The sequence below is a fragment of the Rhinolophus ferrumequinum genome, chromosome 25 (assembly GCF_004115265.2).
Source record: "Rhinolophus ferrumequinum isolate MPI-CBG mRhiFer1 chromosome 25, mRhiFer1_v1.p, whole genome shotgun sequence".
In the NCBI taxonomy this organism is placed as follows: Eukaryota; Metazoa; Chordata; class Mammalia; order Chiroptera; family Rhinolophidae; genus Rhinolophus; species Rhinolophus ferrumequinum.
Genome location: NC_046308.1, coordinates 188555 through 215764, shown reverse-complemented (window position 1 = coordinate 215764; position 27210 = coordinate 188555). Strand labels below are relative to the sequence as shown.

Sequence of the window (27210 nt, the reverse complement as noted above, 5' to 3'; positions counted from 1 at the left end):
CCTCTGCCGGCGCGGGACGGGAGAGGGCGCCGTCAGGCAGTGGCGCGGACAGCCCGGGACGCGGGGTCCTGAGGCCGGCGCGGGGCGTGTCCCGGGACGCGGGGTCCTGAGGCGGGCGCGGGGGCGTGTCCCGGGGCGGGCGGGGGAGGGGGAGTCAGCGCCGTGGCCCGGCCGCTCCCGTTTCCCTGGAAATGACCCAACTGTTACGCGTCCCGTTTCCGAAGCGGAAGAAAGCAGGGCACCTCCCGCTTCCTCGCGTGCTTGGGGGAACGTCTCCTATTGACTGTGCAGCCGGTTCCACCGGCCGGTGCGATTTTCTTTTGCCCGAGGAATGCGCTTCCTCACCCCCTACCTTGGGGGCTTCCCCAGGAATGGGTGACAGGGACGGTGTGACCCGCTCCTGCGACTTCACGCAGAAGACGGAGAGCGGCAGCGGTCCCCTCCAAAGTGGCCCCGGGGCGTTCTAGGGACCAATGGAAGCGTTTGTCCTGATCGTGGGGCCGTCACACGAGACCGCGTGTGCTTGTCACGACTCTGATGTGTACAACACAAGGGCGCATTTTGCTGTGTGGAAGCGAGGCGGCGATTTTTAAAGGAGGAAAATACCTAAGTAAATACTGACATCCTTGTTTTAAGAAATTCGCGGGACGGTCCTGGGCGTCCGTCGGACACAGTAGAAGAGTCACGGATTTGAGCGCGGATGGAACGCGAAGCCACGCGCAGCGAGCTGCGTGCGGCCTTACACCTGCCGAGCGGTCACGACGAGAGACTGACGGCGCAGGTGTGGGGGGGGTGCGGCAGTTTGGGAATTCTCCTCCGCGGCTGGCGGGAGCGTAAAGCGAGGCAAGCGCTGTGGAAATCAGCGAGGCAGCGTGAGCAGTGCAGCCTCAGGTGCGGAAGTGCGAGTCCACAGGGTCTGCGCAGCAGCCGCGGACAACAAGAACGGGGGTTACAAACAGCTCCAGTGAGGAAACGTGAAGATCTAATTGGCCGAATGAAGCGCCTCGTGAACCTGGCAGCATCTCATCCGGCAGCTAGCAGGGGCTCCGAGGGGGCGAGCTCAGGAAGGTTTTCACAGGGAGCAGCGAGGGGAAGGGAGCTACTTGCAAAAGAGAAGAAAGGATGATTCTTGGGACGGGGGGAAAAGGAAGGGTGTTATCCTGCCCATTGCAGCTTCTTTCTGGGGGGGATGGAAAGGACCCAAGTGACAGTTGACCTCACGGTGTTGACCATTCCAGACTGGCTGATTCAGATTGTTTCTGGGAGACTGAAATGGCCATTAGATCAGGTATTAAGTCTAGGTTTGGTGTCATGGGCTTTAGGTGCGAGTGACGCCATTTTGGGCCTATGGTTTTCTCTTCAACACGGGAAACACCCAGGAGTTTGGATGGACCGATTGTGGAATCGCCGTATGACAACCCTGTGGTAGTGTGCTATTCGGCAACGACGTGGGTGCATGTGAAAACCATGCTGAGCAAAAGAACCCCGGCACAACAGTGTGTGCTGCACGGCTGTGTGTGAGAGTCAGAACCGGCCAAGCTGATGGTTATGGATGGTGGTGCCTGTGAGGTGGCTCACGGGACGGCTCGAGGGAGCGCGTGTGTCGCACGTGGGTGGGTAATAACACAGGTACATGTTGGTTGACGTTTGTCAGAACTCACCAAACTACACTTTCTTAGTGTAGATTTTGTCTAGATTTAAAAAGGAATAAAGAGTGCCTTGCTAGAGTGAAAGCTTACCGGTTTTTTAATTACTAAGTGCTCTGAGAATAGATTTCTGTCCCCAGCCAGTCCCCAGGTCTGACCTTTATATGAGTATGTGTCATTGTGTAATGACGACAGCTGGGTCTGCCCTACCTGCTGGGTAACTTTGGGTGAGTTAATTTTCCCCTACTTGTTTTCTCGGTGGTAAGTGGGATGGTAATTGCACCTGTCTCAGAGGTGATGACAAATACAGGCCACGTCCTTGCCACAGAGCCACCGAACAGTAAGGACTTGATAAATGCTCGCTGTTGTTACTACTGTCATAGTTTAGAAACATAAAAAGTTACACAATGTACGTGCCTTTAGGGGGTAGCAGGGGCCTCCCTCATCAAGGGACTTGGGTGGAGCGATCACAGATCTCCTTTTGGAGAGGAGGGGACTGATTTCGGAGATTGTGATGGAGGCTGTTGCTGGCAACACACATTCTCGTCTTCAAGAACAAACTCCCAGCTGTACCTGGACAGTGCTGTCAGCTGAACACCACATCCGGTGACCCAGCGACTAAGTGGGGGCCACGGCAGTGCCATGCACAGCCGGCGCCTCCATGTGCTCACCCCTTCCCACCTGGGCAGTGCGGACAGGCGGCTGGGCCCTGGGGCAGCTGTTCCAGGCCACACGCAGGAGCTGTAGGTTACACAGAGAGGAGGCCGTTTTGTCCTCAGCACCGTGAAGCTGCCCTGATCAGCCCTGCTTTAGCATTTGGGTGGCTACGTGAAAGACTAACTCTTCTCACTTAAGCCTCTGAATTTGGGGTGTCTTCACCAGCCTCACCAGATTTTCTGTGGAATCCTGCTCGTTGTAGGGATCCTATTAGGGCTGGATCCTGCTCACTGCCGTCCAGTGCAGTCTACACACTATTAAACAAGACTGAGAGAATCCAGGGCCGAAAAGGAAAACAGACCACGTTAAGCCACTATTTCCCTTCGAGTAGAAAGGAGGGAATCTGAGGTGTGAACTGCTGCCGGTAGAAGGGGAAGGCCAATGAGTGAGCAGAAACCGCGTGCAGACTTGGTCTTTTCTGAGAGCAGCAGTTTGACCCAACTCCTAATTACAGTTGTCTAACTTCCACCCTGACCCTAACTCCATTTCAGGTCACGAGAGGGCCAGGGACTGAGTTGGTCCCAAGGTAAGTGGGGGTGTCGTTTTCACCTGTGTGACTGTCCTTCAAGGAGAAAAGGCAAAGCATGTGGGGGTCCAGCCTCTCGATGTTACATAGGGGGTTTAGTCTAGGTGGAGCAGCCGAGAGGAAATGGCCCGGGGGCCACCAGGGCAGCCAAAGCAAGAAGCCACTGGACCCTCTGTGGAGGGCACAAGCAGCCTGGGGGTGGAGATGCAGCCACTGAGGAAGCCTCGCCTAGCAGAGGAGCCTGGAAATTTCGTTTTTGAAGATGCGCAAAGGGGAGTCTACACAAAGGGGTCAGTGTCGCGTCCAGCGCAACACAGGCAGCGAGGGTGCGAGAAGGGGTGGCTTTGGGTTAAGTTTTTAAGAAAGAAAGAAACAGAGACTTAATGCAGTTAAATCTCAGAAGGCCAGGGGTCTCACAGTTCTGAAAGGCTGGAGCCCAGATTAAGGCCGACTGGAGGTTTTTATTGATAAGTATACAAGGGAGTAGCAGTGTTTTGGGCACGGTCTGTGGGACTCATTTATCACGTTGTAGAAAAAGCCCAAACCAATTATGTTGATCTTCAAACAGCCGAAGCAGAAAGTCCTTGAGGTGAGGTATGCGACTCCCTTGAGGACATACATCACATGTCGAAATTGTTTTACAGAGCTGAGCAGACAGAGATTAATCTTACCGCTCTAAAGACTTTTCTCCCAATTAGGTGAGAGGGGAAAGCCAGAGTCAGCAGCGACTTTTCCCAGGCAGGGGGAAAGGGAGACAAGGCCCCTTCCCAGATCTTTCTAAGGGGGTCTCCACGGGATTCCGCCTGGCTTGAGTTGTCCCCCCCATGGGGAATCTTACGCGTCATTGGCTGCAAACTCTCTTTAGAGACTAAATAGAAATATACAGTCCCAGAGATGCACAGTCTCACAGACTTTTCTTTCCACAAGGAAAGACATGGGGGGACAGTCTGCTAGGCTGCTGCGTGACAACAGGTCAGGGTCTTGGAGAATTGTAAGAGGTCTTCAATAAGGGTAGAGCACACACCTGTAATCCACAGATTCGCTCTACTGGTAGCGTCATTTTGCTTGACTGTACGTACCCACCATTTCTACACCCTTTGGTGTATGCAGTTCTCTTCAAAGCCACTGAAACAAGTTAATGGAGGCTCGACCTCCAGCTCGAGGCCCATAATCTAGTAGAAATAGGGACTCTCCAGAGAAAAATGTAATGAAGAGAAACATGATGCGAAACGGTGAGCTAACTTCCGTACATGCAGGTGCACACGGAAGGAGGTGTAAAGGAGAGAGAAGCTAGGTCTGTTTTCTGTTCACAGTCTCGTCCCCCTTGGGGACAGTCAGCCCTGTACTGGAGTCTCCAAGGAGCTTCAGATCTGCCCCGCTTGGGGGTATTTACACCTAGGAACTGAAGAGAATGCAAGTTTTGCCACCCTAAAGCTGACTTTTGGGATATTGTTTTTTCTAAATTAGGGGAGAGCGCGAACGCAGTCCCCCACTACAGCAAATCATGCAGTCGAGTTTCCCACATTTGGAGAAATCGCAGGGGTCAGCACATCCAGGGTGCAATGGCTAAGCCTCGCCCTGGGAAAACCACCTTCATGCTCATGGTGTCTCCCCTGTCAGGTTTAAGTATTGGGATATTGATTTTAATCAGGTTATTAAGAAACAAGATTCAGAAAGAATCGTTGACCACTGCCCCCATTTCCTGCCCAAGAGATTCAGATGGAAAAACCCGGTTTAGGAAGGGAACCTTGGCATCATCGCCTGAGTATTAGGAAGACTCCTGGAGGTGTCTGATGGCCCACGTCACCCCGTGTCCCAGTCTTCTGGGTTACGTACCTGCCACGTACCGCTCTTCCTCAATTACCTGTAAACTGCCCATCTCACTTTTGAAATCTAGGACCCCGCCCCTTTTGTCCTCTGTTCCAAATGTCTCATGTACCCAATCTTGCCTGTCTTTGGAATTTTCATGCATATGTGAATTCCCCATGTGCACGTATTAAAATTTTCTCCTGTTCATCTCTCTTAATTTGATTATAGCCCAGCTAGAAGAATTTAGGAGGTGGGAGGAAAAGTATTATTTTAGCCCCCATGGAATGATCAAATGCTACAAATCAGGCTTCTTTCCCAGGACAGCTGGTTTTTAAATTGCTCTGGGTATGGCGCTCCACAGCCAGGGGCAGCGGACGCCTGCTCAGTGAGCAACGGCCCTCCTGGCATGCGGTGGGCACGTGCACAGTTGGGAGACACTGGGTCTGTCGTAGTAACAAATGACCCCCAAGTCTGCAGAGGCTTGAGAACAAGATTGATTTGCTCCAGTTCCTGCCCATTGTGCGACAGCCACTGACCAGAAGCACCACGTTGTCACAATGCCATCGCCCAGGTGGGGCATTTCACAGCAGCCAACCAGTGCACGGCCTGGAAGGGACACACTGTCTGCACCCTCACTGGCTGCAGCGAGCCACACCTGCCCCTCAGCCTGCACCTGCTGTCTCCTGAAAGGCAGCCGAGAACCACTGGGGGAGAGCCCTCGTGACAAGCGCACAGCTCAGAAAGTGCTCAATGAACTGAAAAAAGCTGGACAGGGTGACTTGGACCCCATCTAGAAGGTTTGAAAGCCAAGCTGTGTGTCCTGAACTTGATCCTGTAGAATCAGTAGGTCACTAGAATGAATGAGTACACACGTGATTCTGACAGCAGTGGACGTGAGGATGTGCACAGGAGCCCTGCCCCACACCACACAGGCAAACACGGCACCAGACACACAGGTGAACGTCTCCCACTGCTTCCAGGGCAGAGGTGTTGCTGAAATAGACTTTCTACGACTCTGCAACATTCATTGTCAAGTGGAAACATGCATCAAGACAAACAGCAGAATTCCCACAAATGCTGCTGGTTGTGGAAGTTAGATCGCTGAGATTTCCTCCTCCTCCCCTGGGGGAGGCATGGAGGCTCTTCCAACAAGCCATTGTGTCTGTCCATCAGACTGGACGGCAGCGGCACCAACAGTCCTACTTCTAATTTCCACATAATCTGCATGAGACGTGGGCCTTCTGAGTGACCCAGTGACCTGTAAATGGTGAGTCCTCGACCCTGCCCGTGCTGTAATCCAGCCAGCACTTGCCGCCTCTGAGCCAGGAAACAACTGCCTGTAACTGTGCGCCCCGAACCTTCTTGCGATTCACTGTCCGACCGGGGGGGCAGACACATGCACTTGACCAAGGAGAGAGCTGAACAGATTCGCCAGCTCACCAGTCAGTGCCTGCAAGGGCTTAGCCACTTCAGATGCATGTCACCTTCCCTTTGTGATTGTAGGAATGGCACCGCGACATTTCAGGGCGTGGTCCAGGAGTCTCGCAGACCGGTGGTCACGTGCTACCTGACCCCTGGCTAGAGGACACTGGGCTCACAGGAAAAATGTGTGCCATCCCCACATAAGGACGTGTCATCTTCACGAGGGTTATTTGTGACAACTAGAGACCCACTACCCGTGGGTCACTCTTCTCGATCAAGAACAAAGTATGGATGAAAAAGGTGAAACTGGGAGCCACAAAACAGACCCACATGGCCTCACTGCCATCAGATGCTGGGTGATAGCAGCCCAGTCCAGGAGGCGCGTGCGGACGCGTTCACACGCATCTACAGCTTCGAGGGCAGCTGCCACCCTCTCGTCTCGGTTGTTCCCAGAACACTTCCCTTTGACAATGACTTGCAGGTGGCAACAGGCAGATGTGGGCTGGAGGGGGTTGTCCGCTGAGGTCAAAGGCCAGCACAAGCAGCTGGCTGTCACAGCCCGTCTGAACTTAGGCAGATCAGGAAAATTCTTTCAAGGCAAGCACTTGAACAGGGTGTTAACAACATGAGATAAAAGTTACTCCCAAGTATGACAAAGTATATCAATATGCAACCCCCGCAATGAACTATGAGAGTCTTTAACAAAAAATAGTTTATTGCACAAAATTTAAGGAATTCCCAAGCACGCTTAAATTTATAAAAAATCAACATGCTTTTTAAAGTTACAATTCATTGTGCATGGTGACACCTTTCCCCTGAACAGCCCCAGCCAGGGGCCCCCTTTGACGAGGACATTACTAGAAATGAGTAACTTAAAACCGAGTTTTCTAGACCCTCTAAAACACTTCAAGGGTCCTCTTGTAACCTGAGACCACCATACAGCGAGCTTCACCGGGGACGTGGACTTGCTGAGCTTGTGTGAATAAGGCTCAGAGCGTGTCACACGTCCCAGCGCTATTCATGTCACGGGGTCCTCGAAGAAGGCTCTAGGACATTTCTCTTCGATACGCTGGTCCCTCTCACTATTAGAAATCTTTATATACCACATCTAATTTTTGATTTAAAAAAAATACCCATAAAGTAGAAATACATGTCACGGTGACTTTGCAGTCCCTATTCCAGGAGAAGTCCTTATATGGAGGAGGCTTTAGGGGGACTCTCCCGAATGCTGGCGGCCTGGGCGGGGTCCACACGGCCGCCCTGCCATCGGGACCCCAGGCCACAGAGGAGCCCAGAGCACACCCTGATGATACTGCCCGTTAGGCCTCCCGAGTGGTAGAGCAAGGAATGGGGCCCCGGACGACCTGAGCCATGGGGCTCACGTGTGCTGTGGGAAACCAGTGGTAGCCACACTGCAGGAAGGCTTTTTTTGCAACATAAGAAAAACAAGTAGTGACATCACAAAGAGCCCAAGCCAACATTCTCTGCAGTGAGGACACAACACAGTGTCTTCACACAGGATGAGTCAGATACACAGCACAACGTGATGGTGAACCTATTTTTACAAACTCCAGACTTGACTGTTATTTTTCATGAGTAAATTCCTAATTCCACTCTGCCCACACTAGAAGAGAATTTCCCACGTTATTCACTGAAGAATCCAGCTCTGGGAGGTAGAGTGCCAGTGAAGTCCCTTGGAGACAGGAGGAGACAAACACGCACACAAAAGCAGGTGAGGTCCAAGTCCCACTTCCTGTTTCGGATGCTTTGTTAAGGAAGCCTCCACGTGATGCCAGCATGAACACCAACAGCCCCAGATGGGACTGGTGGGGACACGTGACACGACAGGGGCAGGGAGCCCGAGAGCTCAGACCAATGACAGGCCGAGAGTCTGCTGACCTGAGAGCTGGGAACTGAGGATGGAGGTGACGGGGCGATGACAGACCACAGGGCATGTGTGCACCTGCACACGGAGGGGACCAGACGAAGGAACAGGGGTGAGGAGCAGAGAGTGGCTTTCATCCGAGGGATGGACTGAGTCACTTGATCCTTTCCTAAGAGAAACGCACATGATGACACCACGGCAGGCCTTCGGCAGTGGTGGGAGGCTGAGTCCATTTCTTGGTTTCAAAATTACAACTAAGGATGACGCAGCAAAGTAAACTACCATTTCTTTTCCAATGGTACAAAAACAATTTTGTCAAAAATGATTTGCAGCGTAAGTTGAAAAGTAGGACACCGTTATAATGAAGTTTTCAAGTATTATTTCAAGATTAACCCTGTACAACGACACACGTGTTTTAGGAGTTCCAATACTTGCGCGGGAGTCATTTTTAAACACTAAACGTCTTTGTAGTTAATCCTACGTTAACTTTATCAATTAACCTTCTAATGGCTAGTACAGGAGAACACAAGCAGCTTGAAAACACCATCCTGTCTTCTCCACACAGACAATAAGGACACACCGACTCGAGCGTGTCTGGTTCGCGACACTTCACACCGTCACCTTCAGACCAGATCTCACGGAGGCACAGGGACCCATTCTCTCTTCTCTAACTTACAACAATAAATAGTATTTCAGACTTTCTTAGCAAACTAGGGGAACAACTTACACACCCGACTCTCTCAGTCAGGCGGTGTCTGCGGTGCTTAAGCATTTTGGGTGGAAAACGTACACCCCCATCGACCTCGCACACTCAGGGCCGGTGTCACCAGCTGGGAGCTCAGGGACCTTGGCTGCCTTCCTCCCAGGGCCCACATGCCTCTCCAGATGGGGTGAAAGGCCCTCTGGCCTCTGGAGGCTGTCACCACTGAGTCCAGCCGGGCTCTCGATGACCACAGGCCCTGTGGGCACAGAGGAGTGAGGCTCAGAAGCCTCGCTGGTGGGGGGGGGGGCCTGCAGGTGCCCGCCCTCCGGGCCTCTGGCCTCTCCCTGTGCGCCGCACATGTCAGGTCAGCGCCCGGGGACGTAAGGCCTGCCCGGGGTTGGTCAAGCTGAGGCCAAGCAGGGCCGGGGTCCCATGGGTGAGCATTGTGCGCTTATGACAAGCAGAAGACCCTAAAAAATAAAGTGAAATGAAAACAACGCTCTTTGTCTAAGAATATTTGGTTTTAGAAGATAAATAAAATAATTATATTTCTTAAAATATAACTTTCCGACTGACATCCCTTAAACCTATAGGTATGTTATTTCCTGACAGCAGATTTTCGAAAGGCAATCAATGAAAACACAATCCAGGTCATTCTTAACGTCTGCATGTACTTACGATTCCTAGTATTTACATACACGTCCTATGGTGGGATGGAAAATAAAGTAAAAAACCCAAGGTGCAAATGAAGTGTCAGTGCCGCAGGGAGGTAAAGCTCTTACTGAATCAAACAGGAAGCGAGAAAGCAGACGTGGGGACTTGGGACCAGGTGTCCACGGCGACCTGTGTCCACCGTCACTAGTGAGGCCACCCCTGCAAATGACGCTCAGACCGCTACTAATATTTCTCACCGAGATCTGAACCAGGTTTTCAGATTTGGTCATTTTGTGGGAAAGCTAGTTGTGAACTGCAAATGGCTGTTTCTCTCCCCCGCGGCTCTCGTTGCTTTACTCTTGTACAGGCAGCGCACACTTGGCATTTCACCTCGTAGGCAAACAGGGAGCACACAGCCTCGCACATGACCTGAGAGTGTCCCCTGGGCAGTTACACATGCTCGGGGTGGGGGAGCTCGGCGGGCTCCGCTCCCAGCCCCTCTCTGGACGTGTTGCTCAGACTGCAGTGCTCGGAGTCTCCCCCGGGGTGGGCGTGACCTCCCGGGGCAGTGGAGCTGTCGGCAGGGTCCCCCTGAGTCCATGAGGACAGCGACTCGTGCATGGTGACGGTGTGTGCCTCCATCTGACGCTGCAGGCTGTCCATCTCCTGCCTGGGGACAAGGGAGGCAAAGGTGGGAACGCTGGTCAGAGGGGAGCCAGGAAAGAGCACCTTCCCTGGCGGCCGTCCCCTCACACATCTGTGACGCCCTCAGGGACCAGCAGTACCGATGGGGTTGCAGAACTTAAGGGACCCAACACTCCTGTTCCCTGCAGAGGCCATTGGGCTGCGAGGTTGCCCCACACGGGCTTCCGCTCTGGGCGATGTGGGAAGACCACCCAGGGCCTGCCACACACGTCCACTGAACACATGGGGCGTAAGGCCTCGGGCTCATTCAGCTTGAGACAACGGTCACTTTTCCACGGGGACCGAGGGACCCAGCTTAACAGAGACCCCACTCAGCCTTCGCTGGGCACGCACTGCTGGCAACAGAAAGACGCCTCCAAGTCAAACACGCGCTTTGGAGACAGGCGACATGGGGCTGGAACGTACTTTAGTTGCTGCAGGCAGCTGTTGAGGTTCCTGAGGGGCTCCTTGCTCACGGCAGGCGGGGGCCTCAGCAGCTCCTCCAGCAGCCAGGCGGGGACCGGGCAGTCGGGGATCTTCACCGGCGTCACGGGGCTGGAAGGGCTGGCCTCACCCTTCAGTTCCCTCTTCTGTTTGTAAAAGCACATGGTTAGCGGTCGGAGAGGCGTCCCAGCTCCATGCGGCCCCAGAGTTATGGCCCACTCATCTGTACCCGCTTAGCTGCAGGCACAGCGGTTCAAGAGACGCTGGCGGGATAGGAAGCCTTCCTCCTAATGCACACGGTGGCCCAGACCACAGCCTTAGGCCCTGAGGACAGAGCTGCCATGGCAGTCCACGCCCGTGACTCTGCGTTTCCCTAAGAAACAAAGTCGATTTGCTAACTCCTACGACCCCTTTTCTAGGACCTCAAACGTTTTCCCAACAGGCAAACAGTGCTAATAAAGCTCCGGATCTGAGCTAAGTCTCTGACCCGGAAAACATTTACACACATTAACTAGAAACACATGCTGGGTATATAGACAGCCTGTGCAGGACTGGGGACTGCAGCTCCGGGGTCGTGGGGTCCCCAAGCCCGGGGGGCTACCAGGTCCTAACCCATGACCTCATCTGGTTTATAAAGCCCAGGACAACAAAATGGCATTTGAAATCTTGAAGACAAGCTAGCGTTCTGTTGGAAAAGGCACTGAAATAAAACGACAGAGCCTGTTGTGATATTCATTTTCACACGTGGCCGCTCAGTGTTGGTCAAATCCAACCTTACGTAGGAATGACTAAGAAAGCGGTGCCTCCCGCCCACACACGTCAGGGCCCCCAGCTCAGCTGACAGCCAGGGAGCCGCACCGTCTTCGCTGTGCCACGTCGCAGGTCCAGCTTGAGCTGCTGATTTTGCTGGAGCAGAGTTTTCATGTTGTTCTTCAGCTCTGACACTTTAGCCTGAAGCATGAATTTATCTTTCTGGGTCACTGACAGGTTCTCCTGCACCATCTCCAACTCAGACCTCATGTTCTGAGGAAAGGCAACACTGAGAGTTAAAAACTAGAAGGTCGTAAGCACACAAAAGCAGACAGTGGTTCGCAGGTCATGATTCTAAGGGGCTAAAACGGACACACTAGCTGTTTCACGATGAAGTAATGATGATCCCTTCTTGGCACAACTTCCCCTCCCGCAGGCGAGACTGAGTTAGTCTCATCCGCAAGGTTCTTCTCCAAACGTCCCAGCCTCTGCCAAGGCACCCCTGACACTTCCAGGTCCTCCTCCTACAAGGAGCCCCTGGAGGCCCCTGTTTGAATTCCAAGGGTGGCGACTAGATAAGCCCAAACATGACTAAGAACAAATGTTAAGTCAATTCTGTTACTCGAGCCTCCGCCACAGGTTACGTTCCTGACCCTGTGCTCAAATAGGAGGGTGTCACAAATGGGTGACCTTTCACACGTACTGTCGCATTTACTGGACCCAGCTCAGCCCAGGCCCGCACTGGGCTCCGCTCCCCACCCACTGGCCTGGTCCTTCTGAAATGCGGAGACGTGGCCCAACAGTGTGGAGGTAGCGTGCCACTCACCTGGCACCCCAGCGAGGCCCGCAGACGCTGCTGCGGGGGTAGTGGGCGTGACCTCGCGCCAGGCCCCGCCCCCACCAGATACCTGCAGTAGCTGCTGGACGCCGCCCAGCTCCTTTCTGCTCTGCTGCTCAGTCAGCTCCAGCTGCTGCTTCAGGGACTGGATTTCTCGCTCCTTCTGATCCACCTCCCACTTGAGGTTTTCCATCTAGAGGATAGAAGTCACATGACCAGAAGAATTTTAAGCGGCATTCATACACTATGAAGTTGCTCTAACCATATCTCTGAACAACGTTTAATATCACACATAGAAAAAACATGTTCCTTGCCAAGTGCACAGGGGAGGGGGACGGAATGGGTCAGCAGCAGCGTCTAGCTCTGCAGGTCCCATCCTGGGGATGCAAAGCCGCCCCTCGGTCACCTCCTGGTTTCCTAGGGGCTGTCGGCTCAGCTGCTCATCCAGCTGTTTCTGCAGGTGTTGCAGCTGGGTCTGGGCCTCGGCCAGCTCTGCCTGGAACCCCGCTATTTCCTGGGAATGTTTCCCGTCCTGAACCCTGGAGTAAGAAACAGAAGGAATAAAGCCACAGAGCTCTTCCACTCCCAGCACAAAACACCCATCAGCTGAGTATCACTCGTCTTGGGTGATACTGGTAATGACAAGCTCATGTACTGCTCACCCTGAGCGGGAACTGTCCTAGGAGCTTTCTTTCGACTGCCTCACAAATCCCCGGGACATGCATTTGACAGATTACAGCAGGAGGGCCAGTGCCTCAGGGACCAGCACGTGTCCCTGCACCTTCCAACTTGAGGCTGCCTCAGTAGGTAACAGCCTCAGAGGTGGGCACAGCCCTCGAGGCAAGTGCCCCTCACACTGGGGGTTCTCTGTTCCCCCTGAAGGACCAAAAAGGTACAGAGTGGAGATGGCAGTGCCAGGACTGAAATTTCAGGGTTAAGCTGAGGCTTCCTGGGACAGGAGTCAGACGAAATCTCCTTCCCAGGTTTGCCTCCAGAGTACTCAGTGACTTGCTACAACGTAGGGGACCTTCGTGTGTTGACTGTACTAATTAGAAATGGAAGAGAACCCTGATGAGGGCCTCTGGGGAGGGGACTGTGCCCCCCTGCAGACTGCATGGGGTGCCTCCGGCTCCAGGACTCACCGCAGACCCTCGGCTTCTGTCTGCAGCGTCTGCACCAGAAGCTCCTTGGCCTGCAGCTCCTTCTTCACCTCGCTCAGCTCCAAGGTGGCGGCCTTAAAGTGGCGGCGGTTATGTCCAGCTTCCATTTTGGCAGCGGCCACCTAGGAGGAACGCCCACATCACCAGGTGCTGAAGCGGGAGCAGCACTTGGGGTGCCATCGTGCTGGGAGAAGCGCCACGGCCCATCCCTCTGGCGCCCTCGCTGCTCTTGCGGGTTTTCTGCCAAAGCCTCCCAGGTCCCCACAAAGGGCTGAGGTCCCTACCCCTGCAGTGTTGCAAGCAAACGACACGGCTACTGCTACCTGCTGAATGAACAAATCCATCCAAGAATCTCTTGGCCTAAACAGTTTCCAGAGTCTTCTTGGAGCATGTGTGCATCTCTCTTGTTAAATTTATTTGTAGTTCATGTAATTTTGTGAGAAACCTACTTTTCCATCAGATCGCCTATCATAAAGCTGATTATTAACTGTGTACGATGTAACGAGCCTTTTCATAGTTAACAGGTTTCTCAGGAGACAAACAAATTCTCAGGATATAACAAAATTTTCCATTTTCCTTTATAATAATTTAGTTTTCTTGTCTAATTGCACTAACGAGCACTTCATTTAACAAAAGTTTAACAAAAGACAGACGATTATAGAAAGAACTCTTACATAAGTAAAAAAAAAAAAAGCTAACCCCAAACTCTACTAGAAGATATTAACAGTGCTTGTCACTATGTAGAGTCTAGATGGTCTGGACTTGAATCTTTATGCACTTCTTTCTAAAACTTTTTCCTAGCATGCACTATTTTTACAATCAGGACAATGAGACTAAAGGCACTTGGACAAACAAATAAGCGTCATCCATCATTACTGCCCTTAAAACAAAGAAGCCTAAGGCACACGTACATTGTTTCCTCAGCAGTTTTCCTTGGGAACTTCTAGTTACTACTTGCGTAAGGGAAGAATAAAGGGAATATATGGCCCCTGAGCACTGAGCAAAGACAGGAGGTTGGGGGACGAGAAGCAGGGCGTGAGCTGAGTCAGGTCAGATCTGTCAGCATGCAGCAACCCCCGCAAGGAGCAAGCCCCGACTGCCGACCAAGCAGACGACAGGTCACGTTACGACATTCTTAACGTACCTCAAAAGGAGTTCTACTTTAAAAGAATATTTCACTGTCTCACCTCAGAAGTCAGGAGCTGTTTCTTTCTATTTGTGTTACATTATCATGGAGAATTCTTTAAAGGATGTGGCAAAACCCAGTTCCCATGCACCCACACATGAACATGGCAAGCACATTCTGAGCATCTGCCCTGCCAGGCACGGTGGACACGAACCAGCGCCCTCAGCCCAGGAAGCTTACATTCTAACAAGGAGAGAGGTCTACAGAAACCACGGAGCAGGGCTGGATGGCCGACGTGAGCGTGGGAAAGGGCCAGCCTGGAAAACTGCTCCACACACAGCAAATGGCCAGGGGCCTGGGCAACCCTCTCTCTTGGCTGTTGTTTTTAATGCAAATGGGGTCAGCTGTTCGCAGTTTGCTTTCTAACTCAACTCTACACCCCCAGAACATGGTGTGTCTACGGAGCTGTGCGCACGACTGCATGTTGGTGGAATGGCGCCGGCTGGTTCTGATGGTCTCTCTGCCTGCCACTGCCACCAACTCGATGACATTTGTTCTCAAAATTCAGGAGGGGATCCGCGTGTCCAGGGCACGAACACTCAGGGTGTGGAATGAACATGTGCATCGTGAAGGCGGCTGCGGGGCGGAGGGGGAGTGGCACGCACCTGTTCCCGGAGGCCGTGCACGAGCAGCTTCTCCGACTCCAGCGCAGTTTGCAGGGCCTGCACGAGCTGCCGCGTCTGGCGGTCTTCCTCCTCCTTCTGCTGCAGGACCGCCTGCACCTGTGCGACGGCAGAGGCTGAGTGCGGGCAGGGCTGCAGTGAGGCCCCGGGGTGCATGACACGAGGCCCTCGGCTGAGTGCCCCATACGCGCAGTCACTGGCAGCGAGGGCTGTGCCCGCTGGGGCTGGCAGGTGGGGTGCAAGGCGGCCCCGGGCCTCTGCGTGCGGCTCTGCGCTGGGCCTGGTACCTGCAGGTTCAGCTGCACCAGGCCGGCCTCCCTCTTGGCCAAGGCCGTCTCCAGGATGCTGTTGTGCTCCCGCAAGGCTGCGTTCGACTGTCCAAGGCCCGCCAGCTTCCCACGCTCGTGCTCCAACTCCAGAGCCAGCTTCTTGTTCGACTCCTCAAGGCGCTTGATGTTCCTGTGAAAGCCCCTCGATTCCTGAAGCTGAAACAAATCCCAGAGAGGTCCTGGCTGGTGGTGCCACCCCTACCAGACCCGGGACAGCTAACGCTCAGCGTGCCACAGCGCTGGCTGGCCTCTGGACCTGAGCCCACGGCCCTCCTAATGGACAGAGCCAGTCCGAGCTGGCATCTTGGCAACTGCAACCAGAGCCTTCGACCCGGGAGCGGCTGCTGAGTGTGCATCCTTGCCGGGTGCTAGTGCTACTGGATGGGTGGGAGTGGGGGGGGGCCAGCATCTGGCTGTCAAAGACCCTGAAGCAGCCAGCTGAGTGCACAGGCCAGGCTCTGGCCCTCCAGGCGCTCTGCACCAGGGCCGGGGGGCTGGCCTACCTCGTCCTGCAGCTGCACCACCTTCTCCCGCTGTTCCTGCAGCTCCCGGTTGGTCTGTGCGATGACCTCCCGCAGCTCCTTGTCCAGCATGGCCTTGCTGTGGCTGACGGACTGCAGCTCCACCTCCAGGGCCTGTATCCTCTCCTGGCAGGAAGACAGGATGGTGGGCTGGGTCAGTTTCCATACCCCTGAGACACGTGCTGAGCACACCAGCAGGTGACAAGCCCCTCCCACACGCCCTTTCCTCCAAAGGACTTAATTAACTGGCCACGGTGCACTCATCAGCGACTCACAAGCAGAATAACCTTCACTTAAACGCTAGGGAAACAGGAAATGTCTGACTTGCAGGTAAGAGCTGTAAGTTGCTATCTGTGACAGGCAACAGATGCCCCAGGCGCGGGCTCACCAACACCACGTGTTGCACACGCATGTGAACACACACTTCACACCGTGTCCTCAGCTTCCTAATGAGGGTCCTACTATTTACCCCACTCCAGCCTCGTCTTACTGAGGGCCACGCAGAGTCACCCGCCAAGGTCCCCGTGTGTCAGGTGCTGAGTAGGCGGAGCCGGGCTCTCGCGCCTGCAATGCAAAGCATCACACCCTGCCAGGTACCACGCAGGCCAAGGACTTCAAAGAACAAATACTTTAGAGAAGAAAAGAGACGTAAAGGAATAAATTCTCCCTCCCAATATTTACAAAGTAAGCAGGGGAGGAGGAGTATTTCATTTAATCTGGCAAAAAAGCATCATGCTGTACCACAGTCCCTTCCTACTCGTAACTTCTCAGAAAGAGAGAACAAACTGTCTCTAAGAACACAATTACTGAACCTAAGTGAAATGATTCAAACTGGAGCGTAGAAAATGAAATTTACCGAGGTAGAATTTTACACCTACCATGTTTCCCTGAAAATGAGACCTAGTTGGACAATCAGCTCTAATGTGTCTTTTGGAGCAAAAATTAACATAAGACCGGGGAAAAAGAGTACTGGCGAAAGTGACAGTCCACCCCACAGCTGCAAGGACACGGGACAGTGACACGGGGGCGCCCTGAGGAAGTCTGCACGTCATCTCATGACCCACCCGCCCACAGCAGAGGGCGCCCCTTCGCGCCCTGCTCAGGGACACCCCCGTTGATGTGCAAAATGGTTACAAGTCAAAGGCGTTGGCTCTCACACTAACGGCAGGACCACCGCCATCTGGCCATGTCCCATACTGACCTCCCGATTCCTCCAGGATGGTGCCGTCTGTCAGCAGAGACACCTGCACCACCTCAACCGGGCAGAGGGCCCGCCCTGCGCTCGTGCACCAGCTTCCCCCAGCGGCTGCTTTCTATTCCATCACCTGCACGGGGCTCCTTCCAGCCCCCACTGTCCCTCTACCCCTGCCCATCAGTGTCCTACTGACAGGAGAGCAACAGGCCTCACCCCACCCCAGCCATCAGTCTGCGGCTGCCACCTGCAAGATCAATCCCAACGTCCTGACCCCAGGCCACCCATGCAGCCCCCCAGCGGGGCTCCGCTGGGGGGCTGCTCGGAGCAGGCCCTGCAAGGGGCGCCCTCTGCTGAGACGCCTGTGCACCAAAGGCCTCCTGTTTATTCAAGACCAGCCGCATGTCGGCTCTTCCAAAAAGGTTGCCTGGCTTCTCTAAACACGCACCCGAACTCTCCGGCCCCCACCCACGCTGCTCAGAGATTCCTGCCTGACACTGAACGGGGCAGGCACAAGGGTGGGCTCTGTTGACGGCCGTGGCCCGAGCTGTCAGAGCCGACCCCGCACACCCCACAGGTACACAGGGTTTAAGCCAGAGGACCCACACGCAGCTCAAACGCGACCACACACGAATCCCGCCCCTTTTCAAGACCGCTTTCTGAGGGTTTCGGGGGGAAATGTTGTAGCACGTCACAGGCCCACAGTGAGTCTCTAGGGATACGGCAGCAGACGCCGGTACCCACGCGCAGTGTGAGGTCGCTGCCACCTTCGGCCGCCCCCGCTCGCAGCTGGCTCAGCTCAGCCTCGGCCAACTCGCGGGCCGCGAGCGCCTCCTGCAGGCGGCGGCTGAGGATGCCCACGGCGTTCTCGTAGGCCTTGTGCTTGGTCCTCATCTCCTTCTGGGCGCTGCTCAGGTCCGAGCCCAGCCGCTTCATCCTCTGCTTCTGCTCAGCGATGGCCCTAGGGCGTGGCGGGGGACACAGGCCGTCTGAACTCACCACAGTGCGATCGCCCAGGCGCACTGGCACAGACAGCGCACAGGCTGAGTGAGCCTGCTCGTCCGTCCTCACCAGCCCCAGCTCCACCCTCTCTAGCTACTGAACCGCCCAGAATCCAAGACACCAGATGGGGCGGCAGCAGTGCCTGCAGACAGCACCACCTTAGGTCTGCCTGTCCTCCGGTACAGGCCCTGTGATGGTGGACACGGTCCCCTGCTCCCTCACCAACGTGCCCGTTTCCTTCCTGAATGGCAGGCTCACAGTCAGTCACTGGCTCATTTGAGCAAAGTGTTGCTGGGCCCCAGGAGGCTGCCTTGGCGTGCGGCTTGCAGGACAGGAAGCACAGGCGTTCACCCTTCAGGGAGCTGGTGGTCCAGCAAGCACACGAGACACAAACGGACAGGACAGCAAGAATGAGGGGGAGGCCCCACGCAGCTCACGGCCCCTCACCTGGCGGCTTCTTGCTGCAGCTCTTCCATCTGCCTCTTGAGCACCTCGTTGGCCTCCGTGAGGGCGGCCATCTGCTCCTTGTCGAACTGCAAAGACTTCAGAAGAAGGGAGTGGCAGTGAGGAGGCAGAGCCCTGTGGCCTCGCAGCCTGACCTCGGGATGGCACCCGTGGGGAGCCTGAGAAGGACCAACTAGCGGAAAGCCATGGGGGTCCCCATGGTTCCCCTCCCTGGCCACTCCCAGCGCCAGCAGGGAGGACTTGGGCCCTCCTCCTGGCTCCAGTAGCTGGCCCAGCACCTGGACACGACGTGCAATCATGTGGCTACCAGTGTCACCTGAGCCCCTCGCCACCCGTAGCCCTGCCCGTGTCTGCGGTCCACGTCAGGCCCACTCCACCTGCACTGTCATGGCTTCAACGCCATCTGTTCCCCAAACTCTCAGGTTGCAGCCTCCAGCCTGCCTGCCCACCTGGGTCCTGCCTGGGCCTCTCGTGGGGCATGTAAACGTGGCCCTTGCTCTGACGTCCTCCCTCAATTTCTCACGTCAGCCCAAACGGGACTCTGGACGGAGGCCTTGCTCTCCCCGGTCCTCAGACGCCCCTGATGCACGCTGCTCCCCCCACCCGCTGGCCTCTCCTGGATCACAGGACCCTCACACATGCCCCTAGCCAGCTCCCACTGCACTTCCAGCGCAGGACCTAAAGCACTGCTGCCGTGACGACTGGCCCTTCCCAGCTCCTCATGCGTCACCTGCCTGTGATGCATCACCTGCCTGGGACTCCGTGCCGTCCCTATGACCCAGGCCACTCCTGCCTCTCGGCATGGCGGCTGATGCCCTCCAGTGTCCGGCCCCTCACCACTGGATGCCCACCTGCCCCACCAGGATGGAGCTTCGCGCGCTGGGGAGCGCCCCCCACATCCACCCCCAGGTGATCGTGGCTGAACCTGCATGTGTCACAGCCAGACCTGCAGGTGTGTCTCCATCTCGTCCCGCTCCCTCTGCACCGACACGAGCTGGTCTTCAAGGGCCGCCATCTGCTGCTGAATGTGGGATGCCTCCTTCTGCAGACGGGACCGCTCGGCCTCCACGGACGCTTTGTCCCCTTGGAGCTGTAGCAGCCCTTGCCTCAGCTCCTTCACCTCCGCGTCCAGACTCCTCCTCGTGGCCTTCAGCTCGCTGATGAGCTGGTCTTTGGAGGTGGCATCCCGGCGGTAGGCCTCCACCATCACCTGCCCGAGACAAGTTGCAGCCAGTGCGGGCGGGGCCCTCTCAGGGGCCACAGGCCTGAACAGGAAGGCTCGCCACTTGCCCGGGTGTAACGTTTCGGGGCTAATGATAACACACTGCCCCAAACTCAAGATAACCCATTATTTTACGCTCCTGAACAAGTCAAGTGATACACGGAGCTGCCATGTCAGCTGCTGGTGCCTCAACTCTTTCATCTTCTCTGGGATTCTGGCAATTCTTTGTCCCCTCAGCTGCCCTGCCTGGCCTCAGATGGGGACCCCCTTGTTGTGTCTCAGGAGTCAAAACAAACACCATTGATCACGCTCCCTCGGGCTGTCCCTCCTCAGACCCTTGGCACTTGGTGACACTCACTCCATGGTCAACAGTGGACACTGGCTTCTCTAACACAGTGGGCATCACGCCTGCACCACGACCTATGTCAATACTGGGTCACGCACGGTGTGACTTCTTCAAATGTGTTAACCAGAATTCAACCTGTTGGTTGCAACCCATGCTCTGATGTGACAACTGGGCACACTCCATGTGACACAGAGACCAACCCCACTGTGGGTGTTAGAGTGGAGGGAGTGAAGACTGTATCTGAGAATCAATGAAGTGCCTTTAAAAAACTGAAGGTGTCTAGATGTCACCTTCCCCTGATCCACTTGGTTCTGGTAAGGTGATTAAAACACACAGGATTATTTTCATATGAAGAAAACCAACAACACTATTTTACCTTTTGTTGAAGAAACTGTTCCTTTATTTTCTGCATCTGCTTTTTCAGAGTGACAGTCTCTTGCTGCAGGTGCTCCACCTACGAGGACACGTGTACACGGACGTCACACTGGTGGCTCCAGGAGGCCCTGGGCCTACGAGGACACGCGTGTACGGACGTCACGCTGGTGTCTCCATGAGGCCCTGGGCCTACGAGGACACGCGTGTACAGACGTCACGCTGATGGCTCCAGGAGTCCCTGGGCCTACGAGGACATGTGTGTACGGACGTCACGCTGATGGCTCCAGGAGGCCCTGGGCCTACGAGGACATGCATGCACAGACATCACACTGGTGGCTCAGCTCTAGTCCTCTAGTCCCCAGGGTGAGGTGACTCTGGGTCTCAGTGAGACAGGATTCTACCACCACTCCCTCCCCACTGTTTTTAGGATAACTTTAATCCAAGGTGTAGCTACCAGGGACTCTGTTATTAACTATACAGACAAAACTCTAATACGATCAGTAATGCCCAGTACCAATAAATGTCTCCTCCAGAGCTTTCCAAGTGTCAGCCGAAGTCCCTATTACTGAGCTGACAGTCAGTAAAATCAGATTGTCAGAAGGGTTCGCACTGTTCCTGTAAACTCCATCCCTGAGGGTCTAGGAGCTGCCTGAGTGCGTCCATCCTACACAGTAACTCAGCTGGGTCCGTGTCTGCACAGAAAACAGCCGCCGTCATCTGACTTCCCAAAGGGAAAATGCTACTGATTTCCTCTTGCCCTGTGTGCTTATGGAGGGGGATCTGAAGACAAGTGTCCCTGACCCTGCCACGTTTTGTTCTGTCTGTATTTCCTAGCATGCCCCTATGTCGTCACGTCACACTGTTAGCAGAAGGGCTCCCAGGTGTGGGGTGCTAGGTCCTGTCCACACACGCCCAGACCCTCAGAGTGACAGTCTCTTGCTGCCGTCTCCCGCCCTCACCTGCCGATGCCATAACTGTCCTGCTGATGTGTCCGGGTTGTCCCAGCACAGTCAGGTACATAAGAAGGAAAACCCAAAAGTTCCACTCAGCTTTTCCCGTCTAAGCTCCATGTCATTTGTGGACAGAAACCGGTGTTTCAAAGCCCAAGTGTGACTTGGTTTCCCAGTTCTCGGCATGTACCGTGTTTCCCCCAAAATAAGACCTGGCCAGATAATCAGCTCTAACGCATCTTTTGGAGCAAAATTAATATAAGACACGGTCTTATTTCACTGTAACATAGACCGAGTCTCATAGAATACACTAACTATAATATACTATAACACGCAGTCTTTATGACGTGATATGATATAATACTGGGTCTTACATTAATTTTTCCTCCAAAAGACACATTAGAGCTGATTGGCTGGCTGGGTTTTTATTTTCAGAGAAACATGGTTATGTGGCCAGCAGTGCCAGAAGCACACCACCTGGTAGCTGGTGGGGCCCCTGGACGCACCCTGGACGCATTCTTTCACGTTTACAAAACAAGGTGTTCACAGAAAGGACCAAACAGTTGGCGTCGGCTCTCGCATATAATTGGTAACAAAATGATGGCAAATGTTACTACCTGGCTAGACTTGACGGCTAAGTCCTGTCTCAGCTGTTCCAACGTTCCTGAGGTCTGCTCGGCCCCTTCTTCCAGGCGTTTGGCCCCTTGAGCCACCTCCTCTGAGCCGCTGCGAGCTGCCTGCAGAGCCACCTCCAGGACAACCCTCTCGTTTTGCAGGAAGTGGATCGTGTCGTCCTTGCAGGCGGCCTCCCCCTGCAGCTCCTCCAGCCGGACCTGCAGCTCGTCGAAGCGCACCTGCAGCTCGCCCAGGGACTGCTCCCTGCTTTGCAGCACCTCCTGGGCCACGGTGAGCTGCTTCAGCAGGTCCAGCTGCTCCTGCTGCAGGGCCTCCAGCTGCTGGTCTCGCTGATGCAACATCACCTTCACCTGGAAAAGCAGGAGCTCAATTCAGTGTGAATGGTCTTGACTGAAAACACTGCCCCACTCCAACAGATCCCACTTTCTCCCTGTTCAAGTTCTAGGTAATTCGGATGGACGTGTGGAGCCCGACTTCTGCACATGAAGTTCTGGCGTAGGGCACCAGCGGACTGAGCACGCGGCCGGGTCTGCGACAGCAGCCAGGTCTGAGGATTTACATTAACACCAATTTGATGGACAGTCCGGCACAAACACACGCAGTTGAGGCCAGTGTGTGTGGCCCTGGGGGTCTGCGGAAGGACAGCGCGTGTGGCCCAGGTGTCCGCGGGAGGACAGAGCGTGTGGCCCCAGACGTCCGCGGGAGGACAGCGCGTGTGGCCCAGGTGTCCGCGGGAGGACAGCGCGTGTGGCCCCAGACGTCCGCGGGAGGACAGCGCGTGTGGCCCCAGACGTCCGCGGGAGGACAGCGCGTGTGGCCCTGGGCATCCGCGGGTGCTCGCCTGATCTAACTGCTGCTCCAGCGTTGCTGCTGAGGCTGCCACCTTCTGCAGCTGCTCCCGTTCCCCCTCCATCTCCTCCAGCCTCCTCTGCAGGTCTTCTTCCACCATCGTCTTCGCTTCTTGAATCTGAGCAAAGGCTGCCTCCTGGTCCAACATGTCAGCCTGGGGCCCGGAGACAAGAGGGTGTTTTAACCTGTGGGATAACCTGACGGCCACTGCAGGCGGAGCAGGCAAACCCGCCACCTGGATGAGGGGCCCTTGTCCACGACCTGCAAGCAGAGGAGCCAAGTGCACAGGGGTCAGAAGGCTGGCGACCTCCCATGCCCAGAGACAGAGCTCCCTGCAGCTTCCTCTGCCATGGTCCCCTCTGCCACCGTTGGGCCTGGCTGAAGGGAAAAGTCAGCAGTTTAGGGGCTGGGATGCAGGGAAGAATGAAACCTCGCATGGCCTCTCATGTGAGGATGGGCTGCAGCCTGTCTCCATTGCCGGGCTGTGATACATGGGACATTCTCTTGCACAGAATTATGTCCAAACCACTTGGGAAAACCAGAGACCAGGGGCCATGGGACAACCCAGGATTCCTTCCATTCTGACTACACAGATAAGATCCTACGTCCAACAGTGTTTCTTAGGGGGAAAAACGTTAGTGTATAACTTAACATTTTTTTAGTTCTTTGACACTGGAGCCCTCGAAGAGTACATATTTTCTTTGTGGCGGATGCTCTTCTGTCATTCACATCATCCATAAAGACAAAAGTCCTCGTGCACAGAAGAGCGGGATGGGACACCACACCAGTCACAGGACGTTGACTTCCCATGTGACCGGGAACACTGACATTCATGGCACAGAACCGCCATGGCATGTCACATACCCTTTTCTCTTCTTCACTTTTCCCAATAAGCCTACCGAGTCTGTATGATAACCCTCAAGGCTCAGAGAGGTTAGGAAATCTTCCAGGGGCTCGCAGCTAAGAGAGAACAGGTATTGGGTCCTGGTCAGACTACTGCATCCCACTCCCCCAGAAATGACCTGAGGGACAGCTGGCCCTGGTCCCCACTACAGCATATGATTGCTGGAGGATTAAGGAATCGTTTAGGCTGAGTGCTCAGAGAGCAGAGAACACTTGTTAGCGGCAGGCTCTGAAATGCTCTGGCATGCGCTAACTCCTTTCTCCCTAGCCAGTCCTTTCCCAGCACCCCAACTGCCTGGCTGAGCGCTGGGACGTAGGCCCCACGGTTCAGAGGACAGAAGCCGGGAGCCACTCGACAATTCAATGAGAGATGAGCTTGCAGCGAACGTGAGCAACTGAATTCCCAATCCTGATCCTGCAGATCCTGCAGATTGCTCCGTATTTAAAAGACACACAAGTGCACAGAAGGTTAATGCTTACGTACACATCTGTGTTCGCGTATTTTCTTAACCGTGACCAGTGTTCCCAAAAAGCCCAACCCCAACCTCAGAAGCATGCTGCCCACCTACCTCGATGCCCTGGAGCTGGAGGGCAATGCGTTCCTTCTCCTTGATGGACCTGTGCTGCGTCTCTGACAGCTGGTGGGACAGGGACACGTTCTCGAGCTTCAGGTGCTCCAGGAGGCCCGCCTGGGTCATCTGTCCAACCTTTAAAGGAAAACCACAGGCGGAAAGTTGCTCAATTTTACGCACAAACGCAGATTGCCTGTCCCTGAGGTCAGCAGGGTGAGGGCCTCTGCCCAGGATCCCACCACATGGGGCCGCACTGCCCACACTCCTGCCAGCCACCTGACACCAGGGCCCACTGAGTTCTGTGTGCTGAAGAGGGGCAGGCTGGCAGGCCAGTCAGTGGTCCTTCCCACTAAAGGGGAGGGACCTCATCTGGACGGCAGGGACAGCGGGGCTGGAGATCTGTCCACCAAATGGACGGAGCCAGCTGTGACCAGGTCTATTTCAGGCGCTGCCTCTCAGTGCCGGGCTGTCCTGCGCACTCACCTGGCTGACCCTGGCCATTCCCAGTACATGGCAACAGCCCACGGTTGACCCCGGCCGTCAGCCAGGCCTCCTCTGACCAACTGAGAGAGGAGGTCACACGGGTCTGTGATCAGACCTTCGAGTTCTCCACTTTCAGGTCCTACTTGAACACGCCTAGATTCACCACAGTTTCAGGGTCTCAACAGAAGCTTCCGGAGCAAGGGAGACACCATGGGCTGGGGTTGTGTCTCAAGGCAACGAAAGAATGGGCCACCCTGCACTCTCCTCCCTCTGGGACGGTCCTGAGAACGTGTCTATGTTCCTGGGAAAAGGCAGAGGATGGACGATACACCCTAATTAAGGAATGCTGAACCTGGGCGCCAAAGGGACTGGAAAAAACCAGCTCCGGTTCTCAAACTGCCACTCCCCGGGACTCTCCTGTTTTTGTCTTCCAAACTCCACTTCTGACTTACGTCAGATATATCCATGTGGCTTCCTCTAATATTTCATGCCTCGTATAAAAGCACTGCAGCTTCCAAATTGCATTAGGTTGTAAAACGATTAATTTCTAAGTATGCTGTGTATGGTCCTTTAGCTAAATATGTGATATAAGTTTAAGAAAACTTCTATTTTGTACATTTGCAGACTTTAGATTTTTCAAAAAAGGGAGCATTTGGTGGAATTAGTGTTTAATATCCTCTACTTGAGAATGTAAGTTTTAATTAATCTACAATATTCAATCTGGACCAAAAAACCGGGGATAGGGACAAAACCCAGAGCTACATTGAAAAAGACAGGCCAGCCAGGGCAGTGCACGCGCCTTCACGGCCAACACAGTGGCCCGAAGTGGTGCGGGGCAGAGCGTAGTGCATTTTGCCCACCAGCCGGCTGCTCGGAGCCCCCGAGGATGACGGGCCTGGAGACAGCAGCTCAGCGTGGCTGGGCCCCTGGGCTGCTGATGCTCCCACCTGCCTGCACCTAACGAAACGAAAGAGAGGGGAAGGTGTTTCCTGCAGGATGTGGGACATGAGTGTCCACACAGAGAAGGTCCGGTGATGAGGCAGCTAGTAGGTGATGCAGGCCATGCTCTGTGCGTGTCAGGAACAAGGTCACAGGAGGGTGGAGGCCGGGGGCAGGGACGGGAGCTGGGTTCAGACGATGGAGGTGCCCTCAGAGGGGACAAGTCCTAGCGGTCAGAAGTAGGCACACAGCATGTTCCAGAGAGGGGCCTTTGGGATTCTGCATGCTCAGGCACGACCTGTAAGACCCTGTGTCAGAAGGTCATGGGAAGGCACTGCGGGCTACACGAGTGGTTAGCAGATTTTAAAAACCGCATTGTGCAATCTAAGCACACAAGCCCTTTTAACTCAGGGAAAAGCAATCGTCCCGCACGAGACGTGTGGGGGCCATACCTGGATGTGTGCCATCTCGCCCTGCAGTCGGACCCGGGCCTCCTGAGCCAGGGCGAGCTGTTGCTGGTACCACTGCCGCACGTTCTGCAGAGACGAGATTTCGGCCTGGGATGCCTGCAGCTTGCTGGTCAGCGTGGCACGCTCCAGCTGCACTTGTTGGAGCTGGCTCTGTAAGGCAGCCATCTGCTGTCGCAGGTCATGCACTGGAAGCAAGAAAGCACAGTCGCTCAGACGGTCCGCCACGGCCAGGAGCGCCAGCCCCTCTGCGGCCAGCACGGCAGTGATGCTCAGCTGCCGTCCTGCACCGGGGTGCTTGGGGGAGACACAGGGTAGGTTCTGGCCCTGGTGTTTCGTCGTGTGTCCACCCGACACGTGACTTCATTTGCAATGCTGATTCGGCAGCACTGATCCCACGGCCTGCGCACCTGTCAGCCTCAGCAAGGCTCATCCAGCTGTATTTTCTCCATAAAACACGTCACAGCCTCCTTGTACTTAGGGGCAACACAGTGTTTGGGGTTAATTTTAAATAGCAAAACCATCCCCAAAAGCACAAAAATGTGAAAAAATGTGGCACTAAGTTTGAGGTACGAGACTGGAAGGAGAAGGCTGGGCTGGGCCTCTGCCTCGTGGGTGGCGAGGGCCGACCTCAGGGTTCCAAACCCCCTCGAGCAAGCAGGCGACTCGCCAGCAGGGAATGAGTGGACACTAAGCGCCACTGTGGATGCCTGGCTGTGGTCTCGAGTGGCCTGACGAAGCCTGAGAGCCTCAGCAAGCTCGGGCATAGCACGGTGTTTCATTTCCACAGAAAGCCTGCTGGTGTGCTGGTATGGCCAACCCTTAACACGGATGAGGGGAGGGCAGGAAGGTAGAGGTGGAGCAAGGAAGTGACAGACAGCCCAAAGCATAGCACAGAAAAAAAACGAATAT

General features: G+C 54.8%; 1 protein-coding gene and 1 non-coding gene across 6 annotated transcripts in view; both read right to left on the bottom strand.

Moving 5' to 3' along the window:
- Window positions 1–4353: 4353 nt before the first annotated feature.
- Window positions 4354–4519, bottom strand: LOC117017922 (U1 spliceosomal RNA). Its single transcript, XR_004422152.1, has one exon. It is a non-coding gene; the product is annotated as a U1 spliceosomal RNA (small nuclear RNA).
- A 3330-nt stretch (window positions 4520–7849) lies between these two features.
- The window catches only part of GOLGA3 (golgin A3), a 35449-nt gene continuing 16088 nt past the window's right edge, over window positions 7850–27210 (bottom strand). For all 5 annotated transcript variants that reach the window (XM_033097443.1, XM_033097446.1, XM_033097447.1 and 2 more), the window contains exons 8-24: window positions 26284–26486; window positions 24407–24544; window positions 22927–23088; window positions 22067–22435; window positions 20501–20578; window positions 19503–19766; window positions 18539–18633; window positions 17834–18050; window positions 15880–16023; window positions 15335–15532; window positions 15030–15146; window positions 13221–13360; window positions 12485–12617; window positions 12149–12271; window positions 11349–11513; window positions 10473–10636; window positions 7850–10032 (exon numbers count right to left, since the gene is read on the bottom strand). In XM_033097443.1, coding sequence (XP_032953334.1) covers window positions 9813–10032; window positions 10473–10636; window positions 11349–11513; window positions 12149–12271; window positions 12485–12617; window positions 13221–13360; window positions 15030–15146; window positions 15335–15532; window positions 15880–16023; window positions 17834–18050; window positions 18539–18633; window positions 19503–19766; window positions 20501–20578; window positions 22067–22435; window positions 22927–23088; window positions 24407–24544; window positions 26284–26486 — 2930 coding nt within the window. In that variant the 3' untranslated portion in view covers window positions 7850–9812. The remainder of the gene's footprint in view (window positions 10033–10472; window positions 10637–11348; window positions 11514–12148; window positions 12272–12484; window positions 12618–13220; window positions 13361–15029; window positions 15147–15334; window positions 15533–15879; window positions 16024–17833; window positions 18051–18538; window positions 18634–19502; window positions 19767–20500; window positions 20579–22066; window positions 22436–22926; window positions 23089–24406; window positions 24545–26283; window positions 26487–27210) is intronic.